This window comes from Callorhinus ursinus, unplaced genomic scaffold (assembly GCF_003265705.2).
Source record: "Callorhinus ursinus isolate GAN/ISIS: 27379988/994484 unplaced genomic scaffold, GSC_fseal_2.0 scaffold33, whole genome shotgun sequence".
Classification (NCBI taxonomy): Eukaryota; Metazoa; Chordata; class Mammalia; order Carnivora; family Otariidae; genus Callorhinus; species Callorhinus ursinus.
The window spans coordinates 5,082,438-5,099,180 of NW_027397095.1; the positions used below are offsets into that span (position 1 = coordinate 5,082,438).

The window sequence follows — 16,743 nt, forward strand, 5'->3', positions numbered from 1 at the left end:
ATCTTTCTACAAAGCATTTACTTCTTTCTTTACCAAGAGATTTAAATCTCCAATGTACATTTTCCAAAGAGCAGATATTAACTAATTACGTGATTGCGAAGTGAAAACTTTATTTTGTCTGTTAATAACGAAGATACCTCTGTCCTTCTGGGAGGTAGAATTTATGATTTCTAAAGAATCTTTAAGAACATGTAATAGTTTATTTCATATTTAAATATTTTAATCCAAAGTTTTTTATTTAACTTTTCTATCATATTTTTTTATTTCCCTCCTAGTTAGTGGATAATTTTTGCTTATGTTTCTGGATTTAGAGTATAAGTAATATATTTTAGAACATGCATATAGTTAGACTGTCTTTTTGGAATATTTCATGGCATTATCAATCATTAGGGAATTAAAGGAATGGATTATTAATAATTCCAGGTGATCTCTTTGCCCTTCTATTTTAAATAATTGTTCTTGTATAGTGAATCACATGCACAATCTAGGAAGAGGAACTTCCTTTTGAAAAAGGCAGTTGTGTTTTCCAAAATTAATTTGTTTCATTGAAAAATCCTCTCAGAACTACGAAGGATGTAATTTGATTCATTATGTGTGTCACTGTGTTCAAATTGAAATCTTATTAATGAGTAAACTTTAAACTTAGCTTACTAAAGAAGCTATCTTTAAAAAACATAGTTTTGCTTAAAGGTGATTCTTCTTTCCCAGAAACACCAATAAATAGTGTGAAATACTTAGGAAGAAAGTGAAAACCTTGGTAGTTATATTTTACTCAGACATCTCAAAGTACTGAATTCATGGCTTCTGACTTAAAGCAGTCTTAAAGTGCTTAAAGGCATGAACCTCCACTTCTAAATATGCCTGACTTTGAAAGCCTTCAGCTAAAGTATGAAGATTTCTTTGAGTCTCTTCTCCATTTAAAAATGCTGGCTATACAAAAGAGAAAATGAGTTTTAGTTCTATTTCTATGTGCTAAAAAAGATTGTGATTTTTTTTCTCTGAGAACGTGTGTGGTCTTTAAGTAAGTAATCAGTCGCTATTGAACTACATAAACAAGTAGGAAGGATATGATCAATTTAGATTTTTAAGCTCAGAGCATGTGAATTGCCTTACCATTTTCCTGCTAAGAAAAACATAGGGCGCCTGGGTGGCTCAGTTGGTTAAGCGACTGCCTTCGGCTCAGGTCATGATCCTGGAGTCCCGCATCGAGTCCTGCATCGAGTCCCGCATCGGGCTCCCTGCTCGGCAGGGAGTCTGCTTCTCCCTCTGACCCTAATCCCTCTCATGTGCTCTCTCTCATTCTCTCTCTCTCTCAAATAAATAAATAAATAAAATCTTTAAAGAAAAAAGAAAAAGAGAAACATCTTATATTGGGGTCTTAGTCTTAGCATGTTCAAAGATGATCAGAATTAAAAGGACCTTTACCAAGTGACTGTAAGAGGAAATGATAATACTCTGTGTTTATATAGTATCCTTTATGTAATACTTGCCAATCTGCTTACTAACATTAGCTCATTAATTTTTTTGCCCTTCCTTTTAGGGAATGAATTTCAGGGTATTATCTCCATTCATTTAGTGACAGACTTAACGTGACTGGGAGATTTGAGAAGAATCAAGATTCAAAAGATCTAGCACATTATTCAGGTTTACTGGAAAGGACATGTGGAAAGTACTCAAAGTTTAATCAGTAATTCCTTAGACCTGCTTAGGTCCTTTTAAGGACTTATAGGAGAAAAGGCAGAATTTAACTTTCTGAGATAAAGAACATTTCTTGATATAACCATTTATAGCATCCTTTGCAGGGTTGCTTTGACTCTGAATTTCAGTCAGAAAGCATTGTTGCCTTTTAGCCTCACTGAGGAGGTTTTTTCTTTTCCTCTCTCAGCCGCTTCAAGAAGCTGTGTGTGCGTTGCCCGTAGCCATGCAGCTTGGAGTTGAATCAAAGTATTAGTAACGAATTGTTTACAATCACCCGGCCTCAGGTAGTTAAATGAATTCTTCTGATAGCATCTCAGAAAGAATTGCATACTGTTGTATACAATGTAATAAAAATTCTACGTTATTACTGTTTGTTTTCAAATCACAACTTTATTATTAATGAAAATGTTCCTTATTGAAAATTAAGACAATGACATTCCTGATTAGAATTGGAGAAAAAAATACTTTTTAGAAAAATTGCTATAGCTTTTTATTAGCTTGCTTCCTTTTTATAGATTTATCAGTGATAGTAAATGTTAATTAGGTTATTAGTTTGATATAGGATATTTTATAAATTATCTGTCCAATTAGGATTTAATAGATAATTTAGAAAAATTAAAGTCAAATTCAAAAATTTCCAACTTATTCTGTAGTCGCAATGACACTTTTGTTGTTTATGAAGTATAGTCTAGGAAATTTCATACAGAATGCTGCTTGTGACTTTTTATTTTATATATTAGTACTTAATTGTGTGATAATAGCTAATATTGATATCTTAGAGCATTACAATGAAATGTGAAAATAGGAATTAGTACACTATTGGTAAAATTGGTAAACTGTAAAATATATTGATGGGTTCTTCTTGACTATAGTATTATTAAAATATTAAAAACAAAATATATTTATGCTCATAGGGGTTATAGTTCCTCATGTATCTAAAAGACTAAAATGTTCCTTTTCAGCCTTAATTTTAAAAAAGGTTCTATACAGAGGCACGTACAGGAGAGGTAGTGCTTAATTTTGCCTTGAGGGTTAGGTTAGAGGAATGGCTTCCCAGAACTGGTCCTTCTTGGATCTAAGTCTTAAAAAACTAGGAGTTGGCCATGGGACTACGTTCTGGGTTGTGGAAACAGCATATGCAAGGGTATAAACAAGCACAGCATATTCAGAAATTGCAAGTAGGTTAGTATGGTAGGGTGTGAGTAGGGAAGTATTGGAAGATGAGTAAATAGCTGGCTGCCAAATTATGAAGGGCCTTGTCTGCCGTACAGAAGTCTTCTGTCATTAGTCTATAGGAAATGGGGGGAGTCATTGAAAGACTTTAATAGGGCAGTGACAATGATCAAATTTACATTTTAGAAATACTGTTCTGTGGAAGTGGGCAAATGTCTATCTCAGTTACCACATAGGCTGATAATTCCCAAATTTATATCTCTATCTTTCCTCTGTTCCTCCATTTTTTTCACTTACCCCTTGGCTAATGTATCACCATCTGCCCCAGAGTCTTTTTTTTTTTTTTAAACTGCTGTTCTCTTAACATTCAAGTGCAATTAGTTATATCTAAAAGGACCAGCATAGCACCTTGCACAAAGTAGGCATTCAGTGAATAAATGAGCATGGAACTTTTGTACGTCAGTTGGCTTCTATCCCATAAACTCCTACGGTTGTATCAGATTTAGGTAGAAAGTAAAGAAATCTAGCAATGAGTTTTTCTTTTCTTTTCATCTACCTTTTTCTAATGATAGACTTTATTTGGCTGTCATCCCTGAAGCTTTTATTTTTTCATAAGTTTGAATAGCCTGTTATAAATATCATGTGTTTTATTAGCAACTATAGTATTGGATTTAAGACTGAGCCATTCTAACAATCTGAAATATAATAAATGCACTAACAAGAGTCCATTTTATGTGTTTTTACTTAGGTGTTATCTTGCAAAGAGAGGACAATAACATTTTGTAAATAATGATGTGTGTAAATGGCAGCAGTTAACTAAAAGTATCATAATGTTTGATACTTACTTGAGAAATATAGGATATATTTATTGGAGTATTATCTCCCATTTAACTGCTGGTATGCTTGGGCCCTGAGATTCTAATATAGAATGCTGTTGCTTTTTTAAAGTATGATAGAGGTTCAAAAGTGACAAAGAACCTGGAAAATATACCACAGAATGTACAGTTGAAGGTATTGATTCTGGAAGTAAAGTATAGGGAGTTAATAAAAGAGCAAAGGAGAAAAACACCCATTTTGTTTTACTAAGAACTGTAGAAGAAAATTCTGACTGTATAGAACTAGCTACAGATTTAGAGGCGCAAATGTGGAGTGCCATCTATTTGTTTTTTTTTTGCCCTTGTTCATTCACCTGCTTTTGACTTTGAACTGTAACAGGCACAGACCTTCTGTCATTCAGACTTAGGTAGGCTTAGTGTCTAGGATTTTAGTACATAGGAAATGTAATGTGGAGCCTCCTTAATCTCTTTGAATAAGTCACTTCAAGTCTACTGATGCTTTCTGTGCCTTTTGAATTGATGCTTTGAAGCCGAGTATTGGGGCAAAGGATATTTGAACTTGGTGCCTGGCATGATTGATATTCACCGCACAGTAAGGGGCAGTGCTGCTCATTGCAAACATTTCATCATTTATTAAATAAAGGTAGAGATATGTATCCTAGTATTCAAAAGTTGAAACTTGGGTGACTTTGCATTGAATAGAATCACAAACCATTAGAAAGGTATGGAAAACCAAGGCAGCATAATTTCTTTAAAGTAAATCTAAAGACTATAGTTTAAAATGGGGTTTGCCAAACTATAGCCCCCCACCCCGACCTGTTTTTCTACGGCCTATAAGCCAAGAATTATTTTTACATTTTCAAATGGTTGGAAGAAAATTATAAAAAGCTATTTTGTGACGTGAAAATGATACAAAATTCAAATTTTATTATCTGTAAGTAAGATTTTATGGGAACACAGCCCATAAATGAACACATTCATTTATGTATTGTCTACAGCTGCTGTCATGCTACAACAACAGAGCTGAGTAGTTGTGACAGAGAGTGTGCGGTCTGCAAAGCCAAAAACACGTACTATCTGGCTCTTCACAAAAAAGATGTGCTCTCTGGTTAAAAGACTGTAAGAAAGGTAGAAAGGAAAGAAAGAAATTATATAACCAATGGTAGATATAAGTGCCATACAGTCCCTTAAGAAAAGTGTTAAATGAAGGATGGATAAAGGGAGAGGCTCTTGAGCCTAAAAGAGAGGTGTTTGGGAGGTCTGGTGGTGATTGTGGTGGAGGTGTGAGAGCTGCCTTGGAGTATTTGAAGGATTGTCATACAGAAGAGGGAATCAGCTTGTTCTCTGTGTCTACAAAAATTAGACCTAGAAACCATTGTGGGAAATAATAAGGCAGCACTGCATTAGGGAACATTTTTAACTTGTCCAAATGTAGAATACACAACCTTGGGAGGTAGTCTATTGGTAGTCCCATTGGTGGAAGAATTCAGACAGGCCAGACAACTAACTAGCAAAGACCTAGTAGAATGGATTCAGCATCAACTTGAATGATTTTTAAAGATCCTTTCTAATCTTGAGAGTCTGTGATTTTATGAACTCATACCACTGAAAGTCTGTATCAAGGGAAGATTTCCGAGTACAAAATACACATTTGATTACACCACTTCTGCTCAAAAATCCATTAATGAGATCCTTTTGTTGGCTAAATTAAGTAAAATTCCTAAGTTCTTCACTGTTAGTGTCTAGGTTCTTTGTCCTTTGATCCAAACTTAGCTTTATCACTCTTACCCTGCATAGCATCTCCCAAGTTGGTTTTGACCAAATGTTGTTCTAGGATATGAAAATCTATGATATGCAGAACATAGGTTCTATGTTCGAATAGATTTGGGAAATGCTGATACTGTCTTGCCCTTGACATTTCCAGTCTACATTAGTGTACTAAAAGCTCTGAGAAGTCCTGCCCTGAAGAAATTGTTTAACTTTTTAAAAATCCAGTATCTCCCACACATGTATAAACACAGTACTTTTTTTTTTTGCCACAGATACTAACACCAGTTTTTTATTTGTCATTTTCTTTTATTTTTTTGAAAATGTATTGATTTATTTTAGAATGAGAGGGAGAGAGAGCACGGGGGAAGGAAGGGCAGAGGGAGAGGGAGAGGTAGAGAATCTCAAGGAGACTCCATGCTGAGCTTGGAGCCCGACACAGGGCTTGAACTCATGACCCTGAGATCATGAGCTGAAACCGAGTCTGACGCTCAACTGATTGAGCCACCCAGGCACCCCTCCGTTTGTCATTTTCTTATTCTCTTCAGTATTTTATTGTTTTTGCATCCTCTCTCTTCCTCTTGTGTGCTGTTTTTCTCGCTCCAACTTCATTTCTAAATCCAGCATTGGGAAATGGTAAAAGATAATTAGACCACAGAATTGTGGACACAGTTAGAGACCACAAGACACATTCCCTGTAACCCTAGGAAAATAAGAATATAAAGACGTACAAGAATTTAGGAGAATATGGATGTGAAAGGAGAAATCATGTAAGATAAAGGTGCTTTTGATATTATGAAATTTTTCATAGTTATTCAAAAAGTGAATCACCATTTTATTGATAATCTGGTCTTTTGCTTTGTAATTTCTGGTTTTAGCTAGTGTTCTGTTTATGATACCATCTGTTTAGTTAGGCAGTGCTTAAGCATGTGAATAAAAAATGGGGTTGGTATCCCTAGAGAAAGTGACATTACCTATGCTAGGAAGGTAACATCCACACTCTTCCATTCCTTGGTGCCTTTCTCTTGAGAGGATATTTTTCTGTGTCTGGAGTAGTTAGTGACATGTTAAAAGGAATGAAGGTAAGAACTTATTATACAGTCTATTTATAATCATTTGGAGATGTTCTACTTCCCTGCATATGAGACAGTCTCAAAAGTATTAGTTTTTTCCCCCTGAATCACCCATTTGAACCATGAACATGTATCTAAAGATATCTGCAGTCACTGGCAACTAGTACTTATTGAGAATAATAACAGCCAGAGGGTACAGCTTAATGAGTCAAGAATCAGCCTCACATAAAGACTCTATCTAATAGTTTCCCTAGAAACCAACAATCAAATCTCATCAGGGTCAACTTAGTCCTTTTTATAATAGATAAATTGAATAACATGCTGTTTAATTTGTATGTGTGTTATTGGATGAAGCTATGAAGAGTATTTGGTCTGCATATTAAAGATACCACTATTGTTTTGGTAAGTAAGGATGTTATTTTTCCTAAATTATTTAACCTTGGGTAATTGGGGATGCAGGAGAAATCTGAATGTGCCAGTGCTTTGTAAGGTTATTTCTAATAAATAGTAATATTTTTAAAACATTAAGGAGGATTTGTTTTTCTGGGTAGAGACTATCTTTGGTTTTCTGCCTCCTTTTGGGCTTGAATTTTTAGGAAGTAGAAAATGCTTGGAGAGTTGATAATCTTTCTGTATGTATCATTTTCTATGTTGTATGTCATTTTTCTGGCTTGTATTTGGAAAGTTAAAACCATTTGCCATTTCTTAAAAGCGTTACAGGCTGCCCAGGACCTAAATGTTCATTGCAGAAAATTTGGAAAATATAGTCTAGCATGAAAATGAAAATAAAAGTTAGCATTGGTCCTACTTTCAGAGCTAGCTGCTGCTGACCACTCATAATGTTGTAGTTACTATTCTTTCAGCTGTTTTTCTGTATACATGTATACAGTAAGATGTGTCTGTGTATTCTGTTTTCTTTTTTTTTAAAGATTTTATTTAAGAGAGAGAGTGAGCGAGAGAGAGAGAGAGCGAGCACGAGTGTGGGGAGGAGCAGAGAGAGAGAGGGAGAAGCTGAGCAGGGAGAGCTACACGGGCAGGACTCAATCCTGGGACTCTGGGATCTAGACCTGAGCCCAAGGCAGTTGCTTAACCGACTAAGCACCCAGGTGCCCCTCCACTTTCACATGATCAGAAATTTAGTTCTCAGTATTTCCCTGCTAAAAATAATACTTCTCCAAACATTCTTCTGTAAATTTTTGTATACATCTCTTATTTCCTTACATTAAGTTTCTAGGAGTGGAATTGTTAGTTCAAAAGAGGAAATTTTTAAAATGCTTCATTGATATTCCCAAATTGCTTTCTAGAAAGGTATAGTGTGTTTTTTTTAAAGATTTTATTTTTACGTAACCTCCACACCCAAGGTGGGGCTCAAACCCACAGCCCAGCGTGGAGAATCGCATGCTCCACCAACTGAGCCAGCCAGGTGCCCTGAAAAGTGTGGTGTAGTAGTCTGTTTGGGATGCCATAACAGAATACCACAAATGGGGTGGCTTTAACAAGTTTTTCACAGTTGTGGAGACTGGAAGCCCAAGATCACAGTGCCAGCAGGGTTGGTTTGTGGTGAGGTCTTTCTCCCTGGCTTGTAGATGGTGCCTTCCCACTGTGTTCCCACATGGCCTTTTCTCTGTACGAGTGTAGAGAGAGGTATCTCTGGGTGTTTCCTCCTCCTCTTACAAGAACGCCAGTCCTGTCGGATTAGAGCCCCACCCTTACAACCTCATTTAAGCTTAATACCTCCTTAAAGGCTTTATCTTCAAACATAGTCACATTGCGGGAGTGTTAAGCTACAGCATATGGATTTGGGAGGCGGAATACAATGCAGTCTGTAACAGGCAGTAACATTGGCATCCCATCATCAGTGAATGAGAGTTCCCGTATCCCATCTTTTTTTTAAATGTAGGTTTTAAACTTTTCCTTTTTCAAAAAATTTATTTATTTCAGAGAGAGTGCGTGCGCGCACGTGTGTGCATGAAGGAAAGAGAGAAAGAGAGAGCACAAGCAGGGGGAGCGGCAGGCGGAGGGAGAAGCAGGCTCTCTGCTGAGCAAGGAGCTCGATGAGGGACTCGATCCCAGGACCCCTGGGATCATGACCTGAGCCAAAGGCAGGCACTTAATCAACTGAGCCTCCCAGGCACGCCCCCCCTCCTATATCCCCATCTTATTGCCAACACTGGATCTGTACACCACATACACATGCATGCACATATCCCTGGCAATTTGATAAAGATGACGTTTTACTTTGCATTTCTTTGATCATTAGTTTCGGTGAAAAATTTTAAAATATTTGGATGTTTTAATTTTCTGTGAGTTTTCTATTTTTTTTAAAAGATTTTATTTATTTATTTGAGAGAGAAAGAATGAGAGATAGAGAGCACGAGAGGGAAGAGGGTCAGAGGGAGAAGCAGACTCCCCGCCGAGCAGGGAGCCTGATGCGGGACTCGATCCCGGGACTCCCAGATCATGACCTGAGCCCAAGGCAGTCGCTTAACCAACTGAGCCACCCAGGCGCCCTGAGTTTTCTATTCTTATATTTTGACTGTATTTTTGTTGGGGTTCTTAATTGCCAATAAACCTGCATTTTCATTTGTGTGTTTAGCTGTTTTGTATGTATCAGACATTTTTGCTTATATAGAAAAGGAATTATACTTTAAAATGTACTTATCTATGATTTACCTTTAAATACAGCTGAGTATTACAGGGTTAATAGGTATGAGTACCTATATTAATGAATCATGTTTAATGCTCACCATACATTCATAAAAACCGTTTATAGTTTGGATGCATTGATTTGCTGGCAGTGAAATATAGGTAATGGCAAGGTTAATGCAAAGTCTTTTCAGCTATTGTTTGCTTTGCATTAACAAATACAGCAGCATTTCGGGAGATACGCTCCTCAGAACTCTAATCCTGCAAGACATCCTGTGAGAAGAGATTTCTGCTGGTTGAATAGCTTTGGGAACTGCTTGCATCCTACATCTCCCACCTAGTGCTTGACAGTGCTCATCAGGAACTTAAGTCTCTGAGAAGCCCTGGAGTGAAGAAATCTGTTTGACATTTGTAACCTGAATACTTCCAAAACTTATTTTGACAATAGGACTTTCCCCCCTTTTTTGTTTATATGATTTTTGTTACCTTTTTATTTTGAAATGATTCACAGGAAGTTATAAAGAAATGTATAGGAAGGTCCCATTCACCCTTCACCAAGTTTTAACCAATGGTAACACCTTGCATAACTGTATTACAGGGTCACAATCTGGAAATGCATATTAGTACAACCCATACAGCTTATTTGGATTTCATTGGTTAAACATGCACTCGTGTGTGTGTGGTTCAGTGCAGTTTTATCACATGTAGATTGTGTAATCAGCACCTCAAGACTCCCTTATGCAAGTTCTTTATAGTCACACGCATTCTCCTCCCTTTGCTAGCTTCTGGACACCACTGATAAGTGCTCTATTCCTAAACTTTTGTCATTTCAAGAATGTTCTATAAATGGAATAATATGGAATATAACCTTTTGAGATTGGCTGTTTTCACTCAGCATAATTCACTTCAGGTTCATCCAGGTTGTTGTGTTTACCAATAGTTCTTTCCTTTCTATTGCTGAATAGCATTTCATGGTATGGATGGACCACCGTTTGTTTACCCATTCACCAATTGAATGACATTTACCTCCTCCACATCTTTTTGGTGGAATCTATTACTATCCTGTATGAATATTGTTCTGAAGTACATCAACTTTAGAAATTCTGTACTTCAGAAATGATACCATTAAATAATTACTATTTTTTTAAAGATTATGCCTCAGTTGCAGAAATTAAAAGTCTTTTATTATTTGGTTTAGGAATTCCAGAGACGCTGTAATACTCTAATTTCATTGATTGAGAAAGAAAATATGGAAATTGAGGAAAGAGAGAGAGCAGAAAAGAAGAAACGGGCAACTAAAACTCCAATGGTAAAATTTTCAGCATTTTCCTAACTTTTAGGTAGATCTCATTTTTTTTTACATAATTAAAATGCCTATATTATGTTTAATGCCACATGATACCTATTATAAACACTGTTTTTATGAAGTGCTAATTTGTTTTTGACAGAAAAAGAATACACTACAACTGCATTCCCTATTTGTCTGTAGAACATATGGTTAGGAACTCCCTAGTAACAGGGCTCAGTATTTAAAAAAAATTCCTCATGACTTTAAGCAGAAGTATAATGCAAGTAAAATCCTTTGAATTGAGACTCTGGTTGTCGTGGGGGAGTAGGAGAGGGGTGGGGGGGATGGGATGGGGCTGAGGTTGAAACTGGGAGTTCTGATTTGATCAAATAAGTTTTCTGATCTTTGTGGAACTATGAGTACAAATGAGAACATTGAGCAGACAGCAAAGCTTTACTTGGTTTACTTGGTAATAAATTAACTGTTGAATAATAAGATGACTTGATCTTAATCTAGTCAGGTTGCCTTGTATAGCTACAATTTAAAATATTCTTTAATAGATCGTATTATTTGAGTGTGGTTAAGTAAACTACCATATTTCATCAAGTCTAGGGTGCTTCCTGTTGTAAGTCACAGCATTATTTTATGTATCACTAAGTAAAACTGCTGCCAAGTAACTAATTTGTCATCAATTGTAAGATGCATCCTGATTTCAGAGATGCTAAAGTGAAAAAGAAATGTGCATCATAGAATATATGAAATATGGTATTTTAATATCTATCATACAGTTTTAAAAAATAATACATTCATAAATAGCATTTTGCCAGAAAACTTTAAGTAGTTCTTTAAGATGAGAGTACATTTATAGTACCATGTGTAAGTAGACATTTGCTGACTATTTTTGATGGGTATTTTATGTCTTTTCTTAAAAAAAAAATCTTTGAAGGTTATTTTACATTGGGTTATATATTTTGTTGGGCTATATAGAACGTTAACTGTGAGTATAACATTTAAGTGAATATTCATGTTAAAATTTTTTTTTAATGCATTTACATCCTAGATTTAACATTGTTGGGCCATTTAAAAATGTGCATATTGGAGCAGAACATTAAATCTGTTTCCATTTTAGTCACAGAAAAGAAAAGCAGAGTCAGCTACTGAGAGCTCTGGAAAGAAGGATGTCAAGAAGGTGAAATCCTAAAGCCTAGAAATAAAGTTTTAAATGGGAAACTGCTATTTTCTTGTTCCCATCTTCAAATGCTAATTGCCAGTTCCAGTGTATTCATGGTACTCTAAGAAAAATCTCTTTGGTTTTGATTTCTTGCATATTTTATATATTTTACAATGCTTTCTACCTGAAATGTGTAGCTTTATATTTTATGCATTCTAGTATTTTTGTGTACTGTATTTTGTGCATTTCATGTCTTCATCAAAATCCTCTCAGTCCTTGTTCTTTTGAAGCTTGTGCTGAGGTTTTAGCTTTTCTATGTTTTATATGCCGCTGCTTTGAAAGAGAACCTAGATTCTATAGCTGTATTATTGTTGTTTCATACTTTAAATTTATATGGCTGTGGAAAAATGAATTAAAATGATTTGAGGAGAAAGACTTTTTCACTTCTTTGTTGCTTTCTTTTCTATTGAGTATGGGCTTGTATGTGTTACTGCATACTGTGATTAGCATAATAATTGTTTCTTTTGAGGTCATCTAAATATTTTTTTCCTAAAGGAATAAAGGGTGAGAACAGAAAAATATAAAAAAAAAACCCTAATATTTGATACTGTGCTTGCTGTCAGTATGCATTACATTTAAATTATTCTCTAAATATTCAAGTGGGAAAATATAATAAAGAAATGTCTATAAGAAATTTAATTATTTCCTGTGTTTTGTGCAGTAGAAAAATAGTTGTGTTTATTGAATTGCATTGCTCACTACTATGTATTTGGTTGAAAGTTAAAGCTTTGCTTGCTGACTTGTGAGTGATCTTCTGTCCCGTAGAGCCAGTTCAGGGGAGTCTGGGTATAACATGTAGCTTTATTAACAACTAAGTTAAGAGTACGAAATCAGTGCTATGCATGTAGAAGAAGGGGGTCTGGCTTCTATAGGAATACAATTATGCTCAGATAACAAACAATCTCAAAGTGTCAGAGGTTTTTATACACCAACAGTTTATTTCTTGCTCACACTATAGATTCCATGCAGGTCAGAAGGATACGAGAATGGGAGGGAACCTGTTCCACACAGTCACTCAAGGTTCCAGGCTGACTGAGGCTCCAGTGTTTTGTATTGTCGCTGTACCATCTGGAACATGTGGCCTTTTCAGCTACTGCTGTAGGGGAAGGGCTGAAGAATCTTATGTAGGTTCTTCATTACCTAGGCCCAGAAGTGACACATGTCCCCTCCATTTATATTTCATCATCCCAAAGTAGTCACATGGTCCTGTGTATGTGAAAGACGGCTGGCAAATGTAGGGGAACAAGTGGAATGTTTTACATTGCTGCCTCTGCCGCCGGGCCTGTTGGCTCAGGAAAGAACCCGTGGAACACATGGAACTGTTAGCATGTGATCAATCAGAATCAAGGTCAGGTTATAAGGGAACAGGGAAAATGGATTGGAATCTAGTGTGAAACACATAGCAAATAAGCAAAGTTGGGAATGCAGGAAAGTGATTTTAGTTATCAAAACAAGGTTTGGATCACTAAAGGGTTGCTCCCTCCTCCTACCAAAATCCTTTGCATTTCCTATCTGATTCTGTCACTGGCAAAACTTGGGTATCCGTGAAATTCACACCCTCAGTCTTTTCATAGGGGTTCTGACACCTAGGAATCAATCTAGAATGACAATCCACTGTCTGCTGAACTCTTCCAAGTCTTCATTCATTGTCTAGATTTCATATTTCTTACTGCCATGCTCCTGATTGGATTCCTTTTACTGTTTCTACTCTTAGGACTTAGAGTCTTGTACTCTGTTGGAAGTTGGGGTGAAATTGAGGTGCTATTAAGTGATTAAATCAGGGTGATACTAGGTCAAGGGACCAAGAGCTACCCCAGTCTGTCCTTGACTTAACTACCCTTTCTGTAAGGTCCACAAAGAGGTGAAGGTAAGCAAAGTAATACTTCAGTAGCTGGTACTTTGGCTCCAAACTTCAATCCAGAGCTCTTAAGCCCAAAATAAAATCTTGGAATTTTCTACTCAATAAGATTTAAACGCTATAGTTACCTGGGCTAGAGAAAATGATACCTGAGAGGGTTTTACTGAAACCCCCAAGTTTCGTGTACTGAAAAACAGTGAGGGTCCTAGACTCTGATCAATGAGTTCAGCATTTCTTTTCTTAGCAATTAAATTCAGGGTGGGAGCAGGTACAATTAGGATCTTTAAACTTCTTTCATGGAAATTTGACAATCTCTGCTTGCTCTTTTTCTGTTAACCCAGAGGGGTTAATAGCTAAGCTGTATGTGACTATCTGCTTTAGGGGAGAAAATCTGCAGGTAAGTTCTTCCAGCCTTTTCATGGGGCCATTTTCCTGATCCATATCATGGCTCTTAGGAGACTTTCTTGGACCAAAGAGAAGTGAAATTCAGCTCTTCAAGATGTTCAATGAATACCTCTGGTGTCATCCTCAGAAACTTGTGAAATGGTTTTATCCAGGACATTAACTTAAAGAACACACTATATTTAGTGAAAAATTCACCACCTACTCTGTTCCTCGTCTTAGATTATGTACAGCATTGTTGTTGAACATAGCCTACAAAAGAGACCCATACAGTGAATACTAGCTGATAGCACAGTTCAAATAATACAATGTTGGGGATACAAAATGCCCCGAATCTGTATTTGAAACCTCTCTTATTGTCAATTTTCCACAGAGAAATTAAAGTATGATAGACAATTCAAAAGTCCTGAGAAAGAAATCCCATTTCAAACAAGGGACTGAGACTGATGGGGTAGTAGCTCTAGACCTGGCTGCCTTTTGGGGAGAAAAAACAGGACATTCAGTTTACCAGCTGCTTGGAGGCCAGAGGAAGCAGAAGAGTGTGCTGTTTTCATGACTACAATTTTATAAATGCACAGTGATCCAGCCCACCAGCAAAAATGGTCCAATCGATTGTATGGGCATCTGACCCTACCTGATTCCTTATTTGCAGAATGTGCAAGGACGGAAGTGAGTAGAACAGGGACCCTGAGTGGTTTTCTTCACTCAAGACCTCTGTAGAAGACAAGAGGTGAATAGGTTTGCCAATAATCCTCCCACAGAGGCACTTGGAAAGCATGTCTTGATCCATTGGGTACTCAGGCTCTAATTGCCTTAGAATCAAAAGAAGGGGGTGAGCTCAGTTATCTCATTTGCATAATAGCCGTTTGTATCTGTCTTTATTGCACAGCTCCTTTTACTGCTGACTCCCTGGCCTATGAGTGGTTATGCTATATGGAAAACCTGGATACTGTTGCATCACACAATTCTTCCGTGAAATGTGCCCCCAGATTTGGTTCATTGTCTAAGACCACCCAGTTAAGAGAAGTTATTGCAGCTATCTTAGTTGCTGGGTGTTTGGCTTTAAAAACCTGTACTCAACTGGTGGACCTATCTACTGTCACCAAAATAAAATGCTGTTATTTCCCAATTACTGACAAAGGTCCCCACTGTGGTCTGTTGTTCCTCCTCTATGGTGCGGTAGCCAATGCAGCCACCTATTTCAGATTTCTGTGCCAGTTTCAAGGTCCATGATAGCACTGGTGTCCACATTGCTTTCTCTCTAGCTATTCTTATCAACTCCTGAAATCCTCAAGTTGTCATCAAATTTCAAACTTCCATCAGTATTCTGTTCCATGTCATCTTCATTTAGTCTGCCTAAGCTATCCTCCCCAATTGAAAAAGGGTAAGATTTTCCGGTGGTTCAAATACATGTAGCTAATGCTATTTGTCATGTCCCCAATCCCTCAGCCTTATCATTTCTGTGTGCTCTAGCTGACTTCTAACTGCCAGTATCTCTTTGTCTAAGGACTTTGAGGACTTATCAGAGGCCTTGGAAGGCTTTTCTTCCCATTGTTCGATAGGCTGGGAGAACTAGAGGGTTAACACCTTTGAGTGGCTCTCAATCAAAAACTAATTGGGGTTGTGTATAAGTACCCAAACTCTCTCTCACCCGTTGAGTAAGATCTCTCTTAGGTATGTGATCTATATGGTTCCCCAGAGTTTACTCATGGAATAAAGCTCTAGTTACTCAAAGTAGTAGCTGTGTTGATGACATACTTTTTATTGACTTTCTTTCTCTGTATCACTTATTCCCCGGGGGTATTTTCTGGGGTCAACTCCTAAATGATACTACTTGCGTGAGAATCTTATCCCAGGGTCTGCTTCTGAGGAAACCCAAATTAAGACACTCACCTTGTATGCATAGGTCTTCTTAGCCCGTAGTTATTTCATTAAAAGGTATAGAGTGTTTAAGGAGAGTAATGACCAGACAGTATATCATTGATCTGTTCTTAGAAGGTCTACCCCTCTGTGGACACTTAGTAGGTGATATGATTACATCAGGATATTCTGCCCTGGCACAAAGTGCTGGGTTCTGATTTCTCTCTGTAAACAAAGGAAGCCTTTTCATACAACCAACAGTTTTGGCATTGGGAATTGTTAGGCAGAGGTTAAAGGGTTCCAAGTTTTTGGTAAGGCCAAAGCTAGTGTCCAGGCTAAGGTCTCTGGAAGTGTTCTCCATGCTAGTTGGTGCCCCTCTCCTGAGGCAGTGGTCCATTTAGATAACTGAACCAAGTGTTGGCCTTTCTCCCTGTACTGTGGCATATAGCCATTATAACAGCCTGGTGACCAGGCTTTTTCATCTGTTGGACTAGTGACCTGATGATTTGTCCATTTCCTGATACGTTGTTTTCCTACTGGGGAGACTTTCATCTGGGTCATTGTAGGCAGATTCAAGCTGTGTATTTCCATTGGCTTTCAGCCTTGCCAAGTATTGCCAAGACATGCTTGGTTAATTTCTCATCTTCTTCTCATGAGATACATATCAGAATTTGTCCAGATAGGACTACCAAATTTTGTGGTGTATTTTTGAGGATCTCCATTTATGTGTGGAAGGTTGATGGTGAGTGCCATGTATGTGCAGTTGTCTACCTCCCATCATGAATACAGTTTTGAGCTAATATATCTCCTTTAGTGGTAGAGACCAAAGCCTGTTTACTATATCTAAGACAGTAAAGATCTTTGCATAAGGTCTTATCTTTTCTAGAATATTTGGTATATGACCATCATCA

The 16,743-nt window shown here is 37.1% G+C and overlaps 1 protein-coding gene across 8 annotated transcripts in view; it reads left to right on the plus strand.

Moving 5' to 3' along the window:
• Window positions 1–16,743, plus strand: part of SMARCA1 (SNF2 related chromatin remodeling ATPase 1) — a 433,394-nt gene that overhangs the window by 62,546 nt on the left and 354,105 nt on the right. For 2 of the 8 annotated variants that reach the window (XM_073879174.1, XM_025852592.2), the window contains 2 exons: window positions 10,392–10,533; window positions 11,611–12,351. In XM_073879174.1, the coding sequence (XP_073735275.1) occupies window positions 10,392–10,526 (135 nt within the window). In that variant the 3' untranslated portion in view covers window positions 10,527–10,533; window positions 11,611–12,351. Of the gene's footprint in view, window positions 1–10,391; window positions 10,534–11,541; window positions 12,352–16,743 lie in introns of those variants that run through there. The other 6 variants (XM_025852590.2, XM_073879173.1, XM_073879171.1 and 3 more) reach the window with 4 other exon arrangements.